Source organism: Dysidea avara, chromosome 3, assembly GCF_963678975.1.
Source record: "Dysidea avara chromosome 3, odDysAvar1.4, whole genome shotgun sequence".
In the NCBI taxonomy this organism is placed as follows: domain Eukaryota; kingdom Metazoa; phylum Porifera; class Demospongiae; order Dictyoceratida; family Dysideidae; genus Dysidea; species Dysidea avara.
This window is the reverse complement of record NC_089274.1, coordinates 41,327,284-41,345,899: the sequence shown is the minus strand read 5'-3', so window position 1 is coordinate 41,345,899 and position 18,616 is coordinate 41,327,284. Positions and strand designations below refer to the sequence as shown.

General features: G+C 36.2%; 1 protein-coding gene across 2 annotated transcripts in view; it reads right to left on the bottom strand.

Annotated features, from left to right (window-relative positions):
* LOC136251028 (E3 ubiquitin-protein ligase rnf213-alpha-like) overlaps window positions 1–18,616 on the bottom strand; it is a 175,978-nt gene that overhangs the window by 56,542 nt on the left and 100,820 nt on the right. For both annotated transcript variants that reach the window (XM_066043410.1, XM_066043409.1), the window contains exons 24-28: window positions 16,389–16,584; window positions 15,177–15,423; window positions 14,988–15,122; window positions 14,836–14,935; window positions 6,684–6,858 (exon numbers count right to left, since the gene is read on the bottom strand). In XM_066043410.1, coding sequence (XP_065899482.1) covers window positions 6,684–6,858; window positions 14,836–14,935; window positions 14,988–15,122; window positions 15,177–15,423; window positions 16,389–16,584 — 853 coding nt within the window. The remainder of the gene's footprint in view (window positions 1–6,683; window positions 6,859–14,835; window positions 14,936–14,987; window positions 15,123–15,176; window positions 15,424–16,388; window positions 16,585–18,616) is intronic.

Genomic DNA, 18,616 nt, shown 5'->3' with positions numbered 1-18,616 from the left:
GTGAAACAAGAGATGATGGTAGCTATGAGGGAAAATCCCTACTTGGCATTATAGCAATGTGGAAATTCCTACTTTGGCATTAAAAAGATGCCAATTTAGAGATTTTTCCACATTGGTACAATACCAAGTAAGGATTTTCCCTCATAGCTACATGGCAATCATTGTTACCTCTTGTTCACTACTTTTATTGCTGAAACCCTATTTCATTTTTAAATTTATTACAATAGTTTATTAACTTTTTAAATTTAAGCATAGCTGTAAAATACACGTGTGGTTTTGTGACTGCTGTACTAGAGTATCTTGATCTCACTACAATACCAGTGTCTAAATATACCTCTTCGTGGAAAGTGTTGATATGAAAAATTAATGCATTGGTATGGTTTCCTGGCATGAAGAATACAACCATTTAATTGAGATTAAAAGGAAGATAAAAAGAATGACAAACTGCAGAAGGTAGACATTCGCTGGTACCACAAAGGCACATCCCACCTGTGAGTTTGTTGTTGTGATATAAAATGGTAGCCATGTGCTGCTTCTTCTAGCCTCTAGCCTTGTAACTGTGGTCAGTGAGGCAGTGAGGCAGGCAGACCTAAATACAGATTTTGACAAGTTTATAGAAAATATTAAGATATCAAGACACACAGTAATGTGTCATGTGACCAAGAAAGCCGGCGACCACATTCTGAGTATATTGACAGAAATAAAGGAAACAGCTTTTTTATGCATGCATAGCTCCATGGCTCCTTCTCTAAAGCACACTATTTTTGCATTATAGCTGTCACCCAGATAGGGTACGCCACACAGCAAATTTGATTAAATTCGCAACTGCCATTTGCGAGATATGAGCATTCAAAGTTTGATTTTAATTTCTTTGTTTTTTCTTCTTATGCCGTACGGGGGGCTAGGGGGCTTCGATTTCTTTTTGCACACTTTACAAAAATTGCTATAAAAATTAATGCAAATGTGTAACTCGATTGTCTTGACCTTTGGCACAAATGAAGAGCGTATAACAGTGGATTCACGTACCAAGTTTGTTGTGAATCTGAGGAATATTCAAGGAGTTATGAGCATTTATTCATGTAAAAAAGGATCAAACGGCTACAGGGTAAACTGAGTATAGTAATAACTTGAAAATTGGTGTGTAGATGGGATGATCATCGTAGCAGTGCCTTTTGATAGTTTGAATAGCAATATAGTTACAGCGACAAAGTTATAAAGCAAAAACCAAGCAAGTGTAAAATCGCAGGATCGATACTCTAATAGAGCAGTCACTGCGAGGTAAAAAAGGTGTGCAAAAATGTCAAAAAAAAACAACATACCCACTGCTACCTTTGCTGATCACCTCACTTAATTTCTGCTTTATAAATGAAATTTCTAGTTGAAATCTGCTTATAATCAAACGTTTGTAATTTCATAGATCTACCTAGATTGTTCTAGAACATTCTATCTAATCCTAAACAGCCAGGCTGTAAAAAAAGTGTGCAGCCCTCAAAAAGGCTATGGTAAAAAAAGATATGAAATCCAAGGTGGCGGCGGCTGTGATGGTAGGTTAATGGTAAAAATTTTAATAATGACAATTCAGGTGAATTTTGTGAAGCGGCACAAAATCCACCTGAATTGTCATTATTAAAATTTTTACCATTAACCTACCATCACAGCCATTTCTTGGCCGCCACCTTGGATTTCAAATCTTTTTTCACCATAGCCTTTTTGAAGGCCGCACACTTTTTTTTACAGCTTGGCTGTTTTGGATTAGATTTCATTTCTTTTTGTATTTGTATACCCCAAAACCGGCCTATGGCCGGCTTTGGGACTTTTTTAACCTATCTTTTTTTCTTTACTACAGGAAGAAGAAAAGATGAAGTAGATGTACTTTAAATATTTTATCAGTAAATGTACAAATTATATATATAATACATAATATTATATTGATTACAGAAATCTCCATGGTGGTTCTTTGTAACTGAACACTCTACAAGGTGACTTCTTCTAGATGCTCTCTCTACAGGGTGAATTGTTTTGTAGCTGAACTCCCTACAAGGTAACTTCTTCTAGCTGATCTCTCTACAGGGTGAATTATTTGTAGCTGATCTCTCTACAGGGTGACTTGTTTGTGGCTGATCTCTATACAGGTTACTTGTTTCTAGCTGATCTCTTGAATTCTCTTCAGGGTGACTGCTTTATTAGGATGACTGCTCTCTTAGGATGACTACTCTATTAGGATGACTGCTCTATTAGGATGACTGCTCTATTAGGATGACTGCTCTATTAGAGTGTATCTTGATCTCGCACTTGCTGCACCAAGTTGGATTTTGTGTTATAACTCCGTGGCTTTAAGTCTGATTCTTCTACACCATCGATGAGCCTTTCTAAGATGATTACTCCATCTGTACAACGATTTTCAAAGCATTACCCCAAGCGGTTTATCTGATAGGCGTGGCAAGCAGTTGTTTTTTATTAGCTAATCTCAAGATTGCATAATTGTTACACACTGTTGGTTTTTTCGTTGTATCTTCCTGGTTTTTAGCTCAATTTCTTTCAAACCACAAAAGGTTTGAGGTTCAATAGTTAACCTATTCACCCACCGATTTTCAGCTTCTTCCTATACGCAGTTTACCCTGTAGGCGTGACAACATATTGGTGCTATTTTTCGTGAATAATCGCTCATAACTCTTGCCTGTTTATCGTATTACAGCCAAAGTTGGTACAGAGATGCGCCTTAATACTCCCCTTCTTGGTGCCAAATTTCAAGGCAATCGGATATGGCGTTCGCGTTTTATAGCAGTTTTTGTAAGTGTGCGACAAGAGGAAGAAAAATAAGAAGAAAAAACAAAGAAACTAAGCCAATTTTTGAAGTCACATATCTCGGGAACGCGTGAAGCGATCTCGCTCAAATTTGGAATGTGGAGTACTGAATTGGAGGGAGTGTCCACAGCAAAAATCGTCTTGTTTTGTCAAGGCAGCACAGAGCTACGGAGGTGTGAAAATTGCGTTTTCTTTCTTCCTGTCAATATACTCACGGGTGTTACGCGCCGGCTTCTTGGGCCGTACGACACACTACCGTGTGTCTTGATCTACTCAAAAACAGCCAAGCTGTAAAAATTGAGAGCAGCCTTCAAAAGCCTGGGTGAAAAAAGTTGTGAAACCAAAGGTGGCAGCCAAGAAATGACTGCAATGATGTTAATGCTGATAAATTTTAACAATGCACACAGCCAGTATTAAAATTTTTTAGCATCAACATCATTGCAGCCATTTCTTGGCTGCCTCCTTTGATTTCACAATTTTTCACCCAGGATATTTAAGGCCGCACCATTTTTTCACAGCTTGGCTGTTTTTGTGTGGATTTCACTTCTTTTTAAGACTCCAAAACCAGCCTATAGCTGACTTTGAGGTTTGTTTTTACTCACATTTTTTCTATTCTATGTACGTAGATACAATGATGATTATTGAAGACAGACTCATAAATTCACTAGCATTAGTATCTGTCCTACATGTAGGGACCACATTATAATAACAACCAAGCGTTAAACATCAGTTCCATTCATGCCCTGCAGCATGCATGGTGGTATCATTTTTAATACCAATATCTTGCAAAGTGTACCAAAATCATGGGAAGCATGCAGGTACTCCTGAACCTGCAGAACTGCCATAGCTAAACTACTGTAGTGATGTGTATGCTTACAGCACACAGGTGTGAACACTGTGGATGGTTCTAGTGGTACCTGTCCTATTATGCAGGCTATACATGTAGCATCATTTGATAAAAGATTGACCACAAAAGACATTAATTTATTGGTACCTGCCCTACAATGCAGAAGTTGCCATATTGCATATTATATTGTGGACACATAATGTAATGGAAACCCGCATGCATTAAAATTCATGCAACTATGTTGCATGTATAATGAATGTCACTTTTAAAGACCATCTGGCCATCCTGCAAGTACACTGGAATGATGTGAGCATACAGATAATTTTAAACAGCAAAGTGTGTGTAGCTACATATGTAAAGACAAGTGTAATATTGTACTACTGTGCATACCTATAATATTATGTCAATACCACACAGGTACAAACTACATAATTATTATGTGAGGTTAGTATAGTACCTGTCATGTATACCATACATATGACATTTAACTTACTGACAACAAAAAGAAACTACATAATGTAGGGTGCAGTACATGCCTACGGTGCAGGCTGAGCTTTGTATATATGTTAACAATCCTACAACACTCCCTCCTGTTCTCTTTACTACAGCCTATGCCTATTGTCATCACCTCTAGCCTCCATGATTCCCACATTTACAGTACAGTATGAGTAAGCTACTACTGACTATTATCACCTATTATCATCACCTTTGTATAGTAAAATTAGTGGCTATACTACTAACTATTATCAACTAATACAGTGGAATCTGTTAATCAGGACACTTGAAAACGAGGACACCTGCATAATATGGACACTTGGTAATGCTCCTAAAGTATCTCTTAGCATGTAACTGACCTGAAAATTCAGGAAACCTTGATAATCAGGACACTTTTGGTCAGTCCCTAATACACAGCTTTTACTGTAGAGTGAGAAAATCATGAAAGAACACATAACAGAAAAACCTGTTACCAAAAAAGCTGCCAAAAAAAAAGTTGTAACAAAAAAGGTTGTGGAAGAAAAGTTGTAACCAAAAGGTTTGGAAAAAGAAAAAAAGTGATACAACTGGGATTTGAACTCACACTCTACCAGTCTAAGCCTAATGCTCTACCACATAGATACCAGTCTAAGCCTAACGCTCTACCACATAGACTGAATGTCACTTGTGGTCAAAAATTCTATAAAAGTTGCTTATAAAGGCATGCTTAAATTGAATGGAATAGATGTTTACTTGCAGTTTGCATGTGGTTTACAGAAAGAATTTGAGCGAATTTTTGTCTATACCTTTGCACTAATCGCGCTGCAAATGATGAACGGCAGCAGTTAGAAGCTTCATTTAAAAACGAGGTAATTCTTAGATGATGAGCACTTCATTTGGCACAAAAAATGCTTCGTATCAGCTGGTGAGTAAATTGTTGGATGCCATCAGAATTGTAGAGGGACAAACAGACAGACGGCTTTTCAGTTTTATATATATATATATAGATTTCTTTGCATGATTTAATTCAATATTTGATAATAGTATTGTAATACTCAAATAGAATGCATGTTTTTTTGAGGACTTCTAATAGAACATACATAGAATGTTCTATAACAATCTAGTACTTCTATTGGTAGATCTATGAAATTACAAATGTTTGATTATAAGCAGATTTCAACTGGAAATTTCATTTATAAAACAGAAATTAAGTGAGGTGATCAGCCAAGGTAGCAGTGGTTCAGTGGTTAAGGATGCAGGCGTTAGATATGGAGGTCCCTGGTTTGAACTCTGGTAAGTTTTTTTCGACATTTTTTTGCACACCTTTTTTACACTGCAGTGACTGCTCTATTAGAGTATCTTGATCCCACAATATTACACTTGCTTGGTTTTTGCTTTATAACTTTGTCACTGTAACACTATTGCTATTCAAACTATCAAAAGGCACTGCTACGATTATCAGCCTATCTACACATCAATTTTCAAGTAAATTCTATACTCCGTTTACCCTGCAGCCGTGACAGAAGTCTGTTTTTTTATGTGAATAAATGCTCATAATGCCTTGAATATTCCTCAGATTCACAACAAACTTGGTACATGAATCCACCATTACATGCTCTTCATTTGTGCTAAAGATTGATGCAATCGAGTTACACATTTGCATTTTATAGCAATTTTTGCAAAGTGTGAGAAAAGAAATCAAAACCCCTGTAGCTCCAGTATGGCATAAGAAGAAAAAAACGAAGAAATTAAAATGAAATTTTGAATGCCCATGTCTCGCAAATGGCTGTTGCGAATTTAATCAAATTTGCTGTGTGGCGTACCCTATCTGGGGGACAGCTATAATGCAAAAATGGTGTGCTTTGAAGAAGGGGCCATGGAGCTATGCATGCATGAAAAAGCTGTTTTCTTTATTCCTGTTAATATACTCACGGTGTGGTCGACGGTTTTCTTGGCCGCACGACACACTAGCATGTGTCTTGATATATAAGGCTGTCTGTGTTTTCCTTTGTTAATGCTGTATTTGATGTTGAATGGAGCAAGACTATTTCGTAAAGGTGATTTTCATTGCAAATGATATTTCTATGATGGTTTTTATATGTGGCACCCATCACTTTGGGGGGGGGGGGGGGGGGGACACTACTAAATAGTAGTACCATACTGTTTGATAGAATCAAATAAATATATACTTGCACATACATGCATACGGACTGACAAACACACCATTAATACACAGAACACAAAACATCACATGATCATGTACTAAATACTGAGGAAGTACTATTATTATTAAATATGTGATTATTACAGAGCAAGGGTTGAGCATGGATCAGGTTGAGCATGGGTTGAGATCTACCTTTTGTCGTACTTGTGATGTTCTATAGTAATAATTGTGCATCAAAATACACTTGAAGTGTTTTGTAAACTGATGATTAATCCATGCTACAAACATCAGATAATATACTTATCATAATAAAACGGTTCAGCCTTAACAGATACATGCACACAGCCACAAGATAAAATGGAATACACTAACACACAATATTGATAGCCTTACCGTATAACAATGTGAAGTAATTCATGAAAATCAGCATTGTTTCCTAACATTTGTGTATACGAATACCGATCTAATGTAACAGTATGATCAGTCAATCTTGAGAGATACTGATAGGGTCTCTGATATTGCTCAGATGAAAGCATTTCAGTATCTCCATATATCATCCCATGTTTATCTGCAAAGAAAAATCACAAAATCATTACAAGCAGTAAACACAACACTCATCAACTAACACTGTCATCCATTAAAAATTTATTATGCAAGGAAACAATATACCTCAGCTGCATAGGCAGGGAGTATTGGATGGTTTGGAGATACACCCTTTCAGATGTATCCCTTTACAGTGGCAAATTTTAAAAAAAATCTATCTTATTTTTTAGCTCAGAGCTATGGTACTCTTGAGGATCAAACTGTACTATAATAATGTTGAATGAACAATGAACAAGTCAGGTATTGATTTGATGTGTAGTATACATGATGCCCTGTTCTGCATGGAATCCCTCTGAACTGCAGTGGCCCCTACATTATCCAAACTCATTAGACCATAGTTATGTTAAAAGTTTGGAAAAACGAAATCCATACATTTACATACAGAGCTCGGTTAAAATACTCTAATAGAACATACACTTTAGGCAAAATACTCTAATAGAACAGTCACTTCCATAGTTTGGATAACAGAAAATTTGGATTATCAATGGCTGGATAATGAGGGACCACTGTATTTACAAGGCAGTAGCTACAGTGGACTTTAACTGATGGTGTGCCTGTTTAGCATAAACTGCTGAATAGTTGATCATAAAACTGTCATCCTTTCCAGTGGGCTCAACTGTTGTTTAATGACCAAATAACAATACAACCAAAAGGTGGCGGCCAAGAAGTAGCTGTGATGGTAGGTTAATGGTATAAATTTTAAAAGTATAATTCAGGTGAATTTGGTGCTGCTTAGCTATTTTGGATTAGATAACACTTCTTTTTTATTTGTATACACCAAAGCCGTCTTATGGCCAGCTTTGGGGTTATTTTAACCTGTGTTTTTTTCTTTACCACAGAGAAAGAAGAAAGACATTCAAAACAGACCTTTTTATATTAACTAGAGTATTTTTGATTTCATCAGTAATTATACAAATTTTGAATTCAATACATGCCATATCTTTTTACAGGATAACTTGTATGTAGCTGATCTCCACTGGGTGACTTGAAATGAACTCTTTATGTGATGACATAAAATGTAGCTGAACTCTCTACATGGTGACTTATTTCTAGCTGATTTCTCTACAGGATGACTTGTTTAAAGCTGAACTCTTTACAGGATGATTTGTATGAAGCTGATCTCTCTACAGGGTAAATAGTTTCTAGCTGATCTCTCTACAGGGTGACTAGTTTGTAGCTGAACTCTCTACAGGGTGATTTGTTTGTAGCTGAACTCTGTACAGGGTAACTTGTTTCTAGCTCATATCTCTACAGGGTGACTTGTTTCTAGCTCATCTCTCTACAGGATGATTTGTTTGCAGCTGAACTCTCTACAGGATTATTTGTTTTTAGCTCAGGTTGATTTGAAGTGTTGTTGAACTCTGTACAGGGTGACTTGTTTCCATCTACAGAGCGATTTGTTTGTAGCTGAACTCTCTACATGGTACCTTGGTTCTAGCTGATCTTTCTACAGGGGTAACGTGTTTCTAGCTGATGTCATGGCTGATATCTCTTCAGTGTGATTTGTTTGCAGCTGAACTCTCTTTTTCTAGCTGATCTCTCTATAGGGTGACTTGTTTCTAGCTGATCTCTCCACAGGGTGATTTGATTTTAGCTGAACTCTCAACAAGATGACTTGTTTTTAGCTGAACTCTCTACAGGGTGATTTGTTTCTGGCTGGTCTCTCTACAGGATGACCTGTGTCTAGCTGATCTCTCCACAGGGTGATTTGTTTGTAGCTGAACTCTCTACAGGGTAATGTTTCTAGCTGTTCTCTCTAGTTTGTAGCTGAACCCTCTGCAGGGTGATTTGTTTGTAGATGAGCTCTCTACAAGGTGACTTGTTTTTAGCTAAACTCTCTACAGAGTGACTTGTTCGTAGCTGATCTTTCTACAGGGTGAATTTTTTCTAGCTAAACTCTCTATACTATTATGGCGATTTGTTTTAGCTAAGCTCTCTACAGGGTGACTTACTTGTAGCTGAACTCTGTACAAGGTGATTTGTTTGTGGCTGAACTCTCTACAGGGTGATTGGTCCCAAGCTTATCTCTCTACAGGGTGACTTGTAATGGTCTGAATCTCTAGAGCAAATTATTTGTAGCTGTACTCTCTACAGAGTGACTGTTCTATTAGAGTATATCTCAGCAACTGAATGCTCTATTAGGGTGACTGTTCTATTAGAGTATCTCAATCTTGCTTTTGCTACACGTAGTTGGCTTTTGCAAGTGTTTTATAATCCAATTCTTCTGTATTACTGCAAGGACTTTCTATGATAATTATTCCAGCTACAACCTGATTTTCACATTGTTCAATGTGGTTTGCCTGGTATGGCATGAAAACTAGTAGCTTTTTTTATTCATAAAACTAGCTTGCTTAATTGTGACACAGGTTGGTTTTGTGGATGGTCTTTAACTGGATTCCTTTCAAACCACCAAATGGCACTCCTATGATGGTTACTCCATCTGTGTAGCAATTTTCAATTCATTCCTTCAAGGGGATTAGCCTGTGGGCATGACAGAAGTTCGATCTTATTGTATGAGAATAATTGGTAATATCTCCATGATTCTTTATCAGATTCCCACCAGACTTGGAACTGAGATGTGCTATAATGAGGTCTTTAAGTGTAGCAAATTGCAGTTTGATCAGAGTATGTATTTTTATTTTATGGCAGATTTTGCAAAGTGCGCGAAAAGTAGAAGTAGGAATTTCCAACCAAATTAAAATATTTGCATTCCTTAAATTCTTTGCTATGGCAAATATTGTGCTATCTTTTAGAATCATTTTAGCACAAGCCCGATTTCAATTGATGGTTGCTATCAAGAGATATTAGCAAAAAAAGTTGATAGATCGGTGATTTTTGAATACGGCATTTTCAGGGATTTCCTGTACATTATATGGCACCAAGTACAATATCATAAGTGTCATAAAGTTGAATATGAAACTCCTAATTAGAGCTGGACGATATACTAGTATTGTTAGTAATCTGTGATATTTAAGTCATACTGGTTTTGATACCGCCTGTTTTTTTAATACCACTTTACCATCTGGACACTGTGGACTTGTTTCATCCCATATTTAGAAGGCAACCAGACATGTAACAATGTTTGTAGGCGGGTGCTGATGTAGTCAGCTAACCAAACTATATAAACAAGTTTGTTTGTGGTAATTTGTACCTAAGGTTTGCTGACCTACCATGGGTATCTGGTGCTTTTGTTGAGGTAAATGGCAGTTACTTTAATACTAATGGCTACCACGATATTTAGAAATACCGTGATACTTTTTATGGAAGGTATACCGTTAGCTATTTTTCAATACTACCCAGCACTACTCCTAATGACATGAAATTTTCACCACAGAACCACTTAGTGCAGTAAAATTCATGAGCTAGGTGAAACCTCTCAAGAATGACCACTTCTCTGTAGAATGACCAAATGTAATATGTGACTGACCATCGCAATGCCTCTATCTTGGGTTTTACATGTCGTCTCCTGGATGGTGAAGGGCGAGGCAACCTTCAAACTTTCTGCCTATCATTTAAGACAACAGCACACAGATTATCTAGTGGACTATACAGTTTTGATCCGGCCAGCCATCTTTGTTTTCAGAGCCCCTGTAATTTTCGAACGTTGAACCGCTTTCGCTGTAGTTGGCAAGTAACAATAGTAACTTTGTGGGACTTAATCCTAACCGAGCTTCTGTTACAAGGTGACTGTAGGGGATGGAGAATTGTTTTAAAAGACATTCAGAGAACTATTATGATGTTATGATGTGGTGCATAGTAATGTATACTGTACGTATAAATGAGGTTTAACAAACATAAAAAAAATGTTTGATTTTGCTAAGAATACTGCATGTTCTGTGTAGAATTCATAATACACACGTATACGACATACATTCAGAGATAATTAACAAGTGATGTTGCATAACAGAGTGAACTTTGGCATCACAGGTCACAGCTAACAACTACGTTATAAAACATGACAATCATATTACAACATATGCAATCAGTAAAGTTCAATATTATTGTAAGGTTGCATTTTTTGGATACCACTTTCCTTTATTTGCCACATAAAAGTATGGAGGATGGTAATTATTATATAATTATGATGACATCACTACATAATCAAGAGCAATAATAAACTGTCTCTAACCAAAAATACAGTCACTGTAGCCACAATAAATAGACAATAACAGGAGTAGGTACATCAATATATCTCAACAGGTAGTTGTAAAGCCTTACAAGGTTTGTATTACATGCTAAACACTGTTTTCTCAGCAGTTATCCATGACCTTGCATGCTATAAAGCAATTCCGCACAACACAACACACTGCTCACTTTCAAACTACACTTGGATTGATGCTGATGGATGCCTTGAATTCCAGGGTGGTTGTTATGCAGGATTCTAAACAATCCTAGATGGTGGTATACCTTTTTACAAGGCGTAATTTCATCGTAAACCACCGAAAAATGACTCGTCTTTTCACCAAAAACAGATGGTAAATTTTAAATCAGCATATCTACTTTGCCCAGGGTCACTTCTTTCAGTTTCACCGGCCACAGAAACTCACAGAAAACTCGACACCTTTTGACTATAAATGGTGCCATAAACTCTCGTAGAATTCTGCAAACAGTTATTTTTGTATGGGCTCCCTATGGGGGATCCAACTTTGATTTCACATATTTAAAAAAAAACTGTATGAAATTTAATTCAGTAAAGTGCATTACAAAGTATGAAGCTTTGGCTACATCACACTATAATAGTAGCTTGTCGAACATGCATGAAAATTTGATAGGTTTAAAATCTCTAGTAGAAGAAAATAAAACAAAGAAAAAACCCAAAACTTCAGCTGCTCGTATCTCAAACATGGCTGAGGAGATTCTCTTCAAATTTCGTATGTAGACTTGCCTACTGTGCAGGCACTTCTGTACCACATTTGGTTCCAATCGGATAAGAGATCACAGAGCTACATATGTGCATTTTCTTGCTGCCTATCAATATACTCACGGTGTGGCGAGCCAGCTTCTTGGGCCGCAAGACACACTATGTATGTCTTGACATTAAAAATTATTAATGAAGTAGGGATCCAAACTATAAAAAGTAATAGAACATGAGATGCATATGAATGATAGTATTACAGCATAGCTTGGTGGTAAAATCCCTACATTGGCATGTTATAACAATCATTTGGTTCATGCCAAAGTAGGGATTTTCTCACCAAGCTATATTATGCTGTAATACCATCATTCATCTCTTGTTTCACTACTTTATATGGTTTGGATCCCCACTTCACTTTTAAATTAATACACTAGTTTGTTTGGTTTTGTTATAGTATACGGTTATACACATGCTGTTCTATTAGGGTGACTGCTGTATTAGAGTATCTTGAATCAGCCTTTCACCTACCAGGGAGTGTGTCACTATTTCACGCTAGCATTATGAATACAGCTACGCCAATAATAATGGGGTGTGTGTGATTGTGATCGAGTAAATAGATTGTTAGGAGGCGTAGTCTTGGTGATGTTTAGCTCATCATACTGATGTTTGAATTACCACAAAACAGGAGGCTTAATTGTTCTAGTGTGAGAATTAATCATTTTTTTGCATATTGCATGATTTACAGTACAAATGGTAATGTAAGTTGCATGCATCCTTCCAATTAATTGTAATAATGCATGGCCCTTATAGAGACTGAGAAACCTGTATAACAAATACGTAACCGGATCTGCAAGAACCTTATATTTTCAAATTCTGTTTTATTATATTGCCTTTATCTAGATAGCCAAAGGAATGGTCAACCAAAGTTTTAGATCTAGAAGCCAAGAACATTATAGGTTGATTCACCAACAAAGAATACCATTAACAGAGTATAATCTCAGATCCTGCTCTCCCAGTCAAAACTTTGATGCGATGTCAAGTGCAAGTGTTCACTCTTATAAACGTTGTAACAGCAAAAGATCATATACAGTACGGTAGTACTGCATATTAGGAAGCATGGTGTTTTGGGTTTCTTGCCCTTCAAAATCACCTGATAAACAGCCTCAGTTTTCTTAAAACAGCTTGGCAGTATCGGGTAAGCATAACCAAGCCCAAAAATGCCTTCAGAATAGCCCCAAATCTTTTCAACAAGTTTTATGGAACTTTAAAAATTTCCTACTCAACTGAATTTTCTACTTAGTGATTACAGTGACACTTTTTATATTGCTCTTGATACATATCATGTGGATAGCTGAAGATGAAGCATATAATGGCCACTCTACTTATTCAGTAATTGATTGTTAGGGTGCAAGTTCAAATGCAAAATATACAAGTACACAAAAAGTTTGGAGTATGGACCATAACACATCAATAAAAAGTACTGAAACAAGCTGGAGTAGTGCACGATATTAAATCACAGTAAAACAATAAGAAGTGTTATATCCCTACTGTGCATTTGTATCTTGAGCACAGTAGGAAAATAACACCTCTTATTGTTTTACTGTGACTTAATATTGTCCACTACTCCAGCTTGTTTCAGTACTTTTTATCAATGTGTTATGGTCCCTACTCTAGTTGAAAATTCCAAATTTTTCTGTGTGCTTGTTTGTTAAGAACAGTGAAAAAATCAAGCCCGTAGCTTTTGCCATTATTGAGTTACGCTTGTCTGAAAGCATCAGTCAGTCAGTCAGTCAGTCAGTCAGTCAGTCAGTCAGTCAGTCAGTCACTAGAAAATTCCGTTTATTAATTTTTTACAAAAACATTCATAGCAACTTGTTGAAGCATTTTGGGTTGATCTGAAGGTTTGTTTGGGCTTAGTTTTAGCTAACCAATACTGCTTCATCATCATTAGGAAAAAGTGAGGCTGGTTTTTGGGTGATGTTTTTCATGGGCCATGCCTACACCTTTGTGATTCCTACTATACAGTACTATCATACTTTATGATTTTATGGTATGCCTGGCACCATTCTTTCTTTTGATGTAGTATGTGCGGGGTTATTAGTTATAACCACATCACAATAAAGTAACACAAGAAAGTAGAATTAGAAATTATAAGATGGATTAGGGAACAAAGAATAAAAAGGTAGTGAAAGAAAGGAAAGCAAAAAAGCCATGGCCAAATTAGGGATTAAATGTACATATATCAGCAACCTCTCTTGTTTCCTTTCACTTCGTTTTTGCTTTCCCTTGTTTCATTTCTTTTTCATTCTTTAATCCCTTAATTTTTCCTTCTCCTGTATAGTAAAAACTTTGGCAGTAAAACTTTGGCAAATAGCGTTCAATTCACCTAAGTTTTTTCCACCAATTATTTTAGATGATCACACAAGAGTGACTAGGTTGACGTTGTTGAGTTGAGCCACTTGATGGATATTTTGTACACTAAACTGAGATTGAACTAGAGATGAAGGTCAGCTCGTACCACCATGCAATAAAGATCAACCTGATTTTGGAGATCTTCCTAGGAATGTGTCCCACAGTTGTAAGCACCGTGGCTCCTTCGGATAGCATATCCAACTTCCCATTCGCACATCAGTTCATCGTCTCACGATGGATTTGACCAATACTTTGACATACATGATAACCTCTGCTACTGGAGTTCACTGAAAAAGTAAATACGTGCGGTCACTCATGGGCATAGCAGGAGATAGCAAAGCACGCCTTTGCTAGTACGTTGTTAGATATTACAAAGTACTGCTACAACAACAACAATGCTAGCTACCTATATATTTAATACGCTACTTAACTGATGAGTTGACACCTAGTCGTTATCCTTACCATACCGTATAGTAAAAACTTTGGCAATATTATTTCAATTGCCAAAGTTTTTTTCTGCCGATTTTTTCAACAGAGGGGTTTCGTCACACTTTTTTACCATTAAAGTTTTTTACTACATGTAGATGGTACTTGTACATATGTAAAGGTTACAGAAGTATGCCTCATCCCTTCAAGTCAGCATGACAAAAACACATGCATAAAAGCAAAACATACCATCCTGTTTCACCATAGCCTCTCTAGGACTACAGCATGTAACAGTAGGAATAAACTTTAAAAAATTATATGTGTTGTTTGAATTATTCCAATCAGAATTCTAAATGTGAAAGGTATGAAAAAACACACACAATGAGGACAGCACATCATACCTGAATATTTATTGCATAAGTTGCCTCTATTATGTACAGCTGTTGCTTGAAACACCTCCACACTTTGCCAGAACTGTCACTAAAACCTTTTAAAACTAACATACTGAAAATAAGAGCACCTGCATTATTGAGTGCCTGAAGAAAATGAGCACAATATAGCCAAATTTAATTTACAGGTATGTATCTTACAGAAGGTGCTATATCAAAATGAAAAATTTGTGGTAAAGGATTGGTTGGGTCAATATTACTCAGGTGATCCTGCAAACATGTCATTACGACATCAAAATCTACATCTGGTCCATGAATTGGAATAGTAATTCTAATTGGATGTTCTGTTGACATGTCAAGCTTTCTTTGCAATGCTTCTTCAATTCGGCTGATGTACAGAGATTTTCCCATTCCAGATCTTTCTGATCTTACTATACGAGCACAGCATCTGTAATTTCAAACAAGATATTTAAGAGTATGATGCCGCTGTCTCTCAAATTTGGTTTTGAATACAAACTATGCAGAGTCATACCACTTATGATACAAAAACAGCAGTAGTACATAGTAAGAATAATGAATGTTAGTGTAATTTTAAAGTATAGATCCCACCAAAATAATACATCAGGTGACCTGGCTGAGTACAATCAAGCCTATATAATTACGGCTTCAAAGCACCTAAAATCTTCCTATGGGTGTCTTTTTCAACTTGAAATTTCAACTATATAGTTGACTGTATGAATAATTAAAAACAGCTTGCAGATTAGCACAACTTAATGTTATACACTGTAAAAATTGCCAAAAAGGATATGTTAGAACTGTTAATTTCTATTTTAACATTCTAGATGTTTTAACGAAAAGCAACTGCTAGTGTAATGATAATTTTTCACTTTAACAAGAAAATGATGTTACAACAACAAAAATTCCCCATTGTTAATTTAACAAATGATGTGTTTGCCATTTTTTGCAGCAGGGATAACAAGTTCTTTGTTAAAATGACAAGTCCTTTTTTTACAGTGTATTAGAGTTGCATGGATTTGTATCAATATAAACTGATATATAAATATGAGTGATACACAGGATTGATTCAAATTTGAGTGAATTGATGCATCGATACATCAATATTTGTACATGCATATTTAATTTCATAGTATTTGTTGAATTGTAAAAATGGCATCTGACACCTGTGACAGTATAGTGCATTTAACCCTACAGGTACATGCATGGTAGCATTTCAGATATTGTACTAATGAAGAAGGAATTCCATTGAGAGATAAAGCTGTTTGTTGACTTTTTTTGTAATTGACTTTGTTTGTCAGAAGTTTTAGATTTTAGCATACCATGTTAAATACAATACACCTTGTCTTTGTGACGATGTCCCTTCAAAGAATTCTGCTACACTGACACATAACTTACTTGTCAGGATCTACATCTGAAGCAAAAATTTGCTTATTATAGCTAGTTGCCTTCATGTTCTGCTGTAAATAGCGAGAAATAACATTATCTTTAGCTATGACAGCTGAGGCATCCCTACGGAACAACTGCAGATGATCTATTATGTAAGATTTCTCCTCTTTGTGTTTACTACCGCACACTACCACCAAACGATAATCTGTAGAATACACAAGCAGATGTAACCAATATAGCATATATCATCGTACTGCAAGATAGTACAGTAAGGTAGGGATCACAAAGGTTGCAATATCCACTTTTCGTCAGTGTAAACGAAAAAGCCTTTGTATAAACTACAAACTGGAATTTTCTATGTACTAACTGACTGATTGACAACACCTAAGTGATGCCTTCAGACAAGTGTAACCCACTCAGTAATGGCTAACACCAGAAACCAATGCATATCAGTGGAAGCAAGCAGTTTTCATTAAATATTTCCCCTTGCTTTAATCCATGCCATCTCCACCACAGTTCATGGACATTGGGCAGTCTCTGGAGTATATTGGTACACAATTAAATGACTGGGTGGTTGTTTGGCAGGTGTACAGGAGGTTCTAGCTGCAGGGAAGCCTACTGAGTCAGGGTAAACTGTCTATCTACTACAGAGGAACATAATACTTAGACGTAAAACAGGCTATTGTAGGGTTTCAAATAAATCAATTTAAATGGTCATAGAAAGGTAGTTCACCTGTTGTGGGTTGGTTTTCCATCCATGCACTATGTTTCTAAGGCATCTATTTGTATGTAACCCTCTCCATGATTCTGATTTTAGGCATCACTTCAATAACTAGTTTGCATGGAATGGGGTTGAAGCACCTAAGTTTTGCACATATAGTTTAAACATAGACCACTTTACTACTGGGACATCAGAAATAAATGGACAGAATAATTCAGATGATTGTATGTAGTTTAATATGTTGGGTCACTGTTAATTACATATAATTCAGTCCATAGAATATTAATAGCAATATACATGACCAATACATGCTATATCTAGCCAATAAATTTATTTAAGTTTATAAATAACTATAAACAGCGTTTCTGCTAATGTATTAGAGGTATTTTATTCCTGGTCATTACTCATGTATTCGATTACACTATGCAGGCTCATGTCAACAAAGAAAGGCTTTTCTACATTCATGTAGGGATGTGGCGATTATGCTGGCAAGGTTTAGAAAGGTTTCAGGAACAATAAGTATGTGTGGGAAACTAGGTGATTACAACAATGGGAATATCTGCAAATTGCACAATTCCGTTAAGATAGTCTAATAATGCAGTCGGAAATTCTAATAGAACAGTCATACAATATTACTACTCTAATATAACAGTCATTGTAGAATAAAATACTCTAATATAGCAAATAGCTAAACAAAGTCTGAAGAGAGTCAGCACACCCATACTGCAGACTGCCGAAAATAAATCAGCTCAGAGTAAGGTGGAAGTTTAATACAAACTTTATTTAGCTTATACTTCTAACATGCAGGCTGCTTTTACCATTTAATGGTTTTGCTTATACGGACAAACATAGATACATAGATAGATAAATAGATATAATCAGTACTACAAATATCAAGAACTTGTGCAATTCTATCCATGAGTTAATAAATTTTATTGAGGGCTCAGCTCAACTTGCACATACCTATCTATGTTTGTCCATACACACCCACATGAGCAAACCTGTTAAATGATAATAGCAGCTGGCATGTAAGAATTGAAAGTCAAATGAAGTTTGTATTAAAACTTCTAAACTTTTTCGGTGGTCTGAAATATGGGTGCAGTGACTCTCTACAGATTTTGTGAACCTTCCCTTTGTATTTTACAGATGTTTAACAACTGAATAACAACATTGCTGGCAATGTAGGCTACCAATTTAGATAGCACTTGAAAGGAGGCATGTTAATTCTTATGCAAAAGAAATAAATGGTAGCCTCAAGGCTTTCTCAAAAATGATTTGTGTGAGATAACACAATAGACAGACTATAAAACAGTTGAGAACTTCAAGTGTATAATATGCGGTTTGTTCAAGTTACGATTCCTTAGCAGTGCATAGCAGCATATCTAGTGAATTATGAAATAATATATTTAATTACAATAATTGAACAGGTAGCTTTTAATATTAAGATGTTTAATTGCATGGAATTTGCAAATAACTAGATAGTCCCTATTTATAGCTATTAATGGGAGCCTGGTTT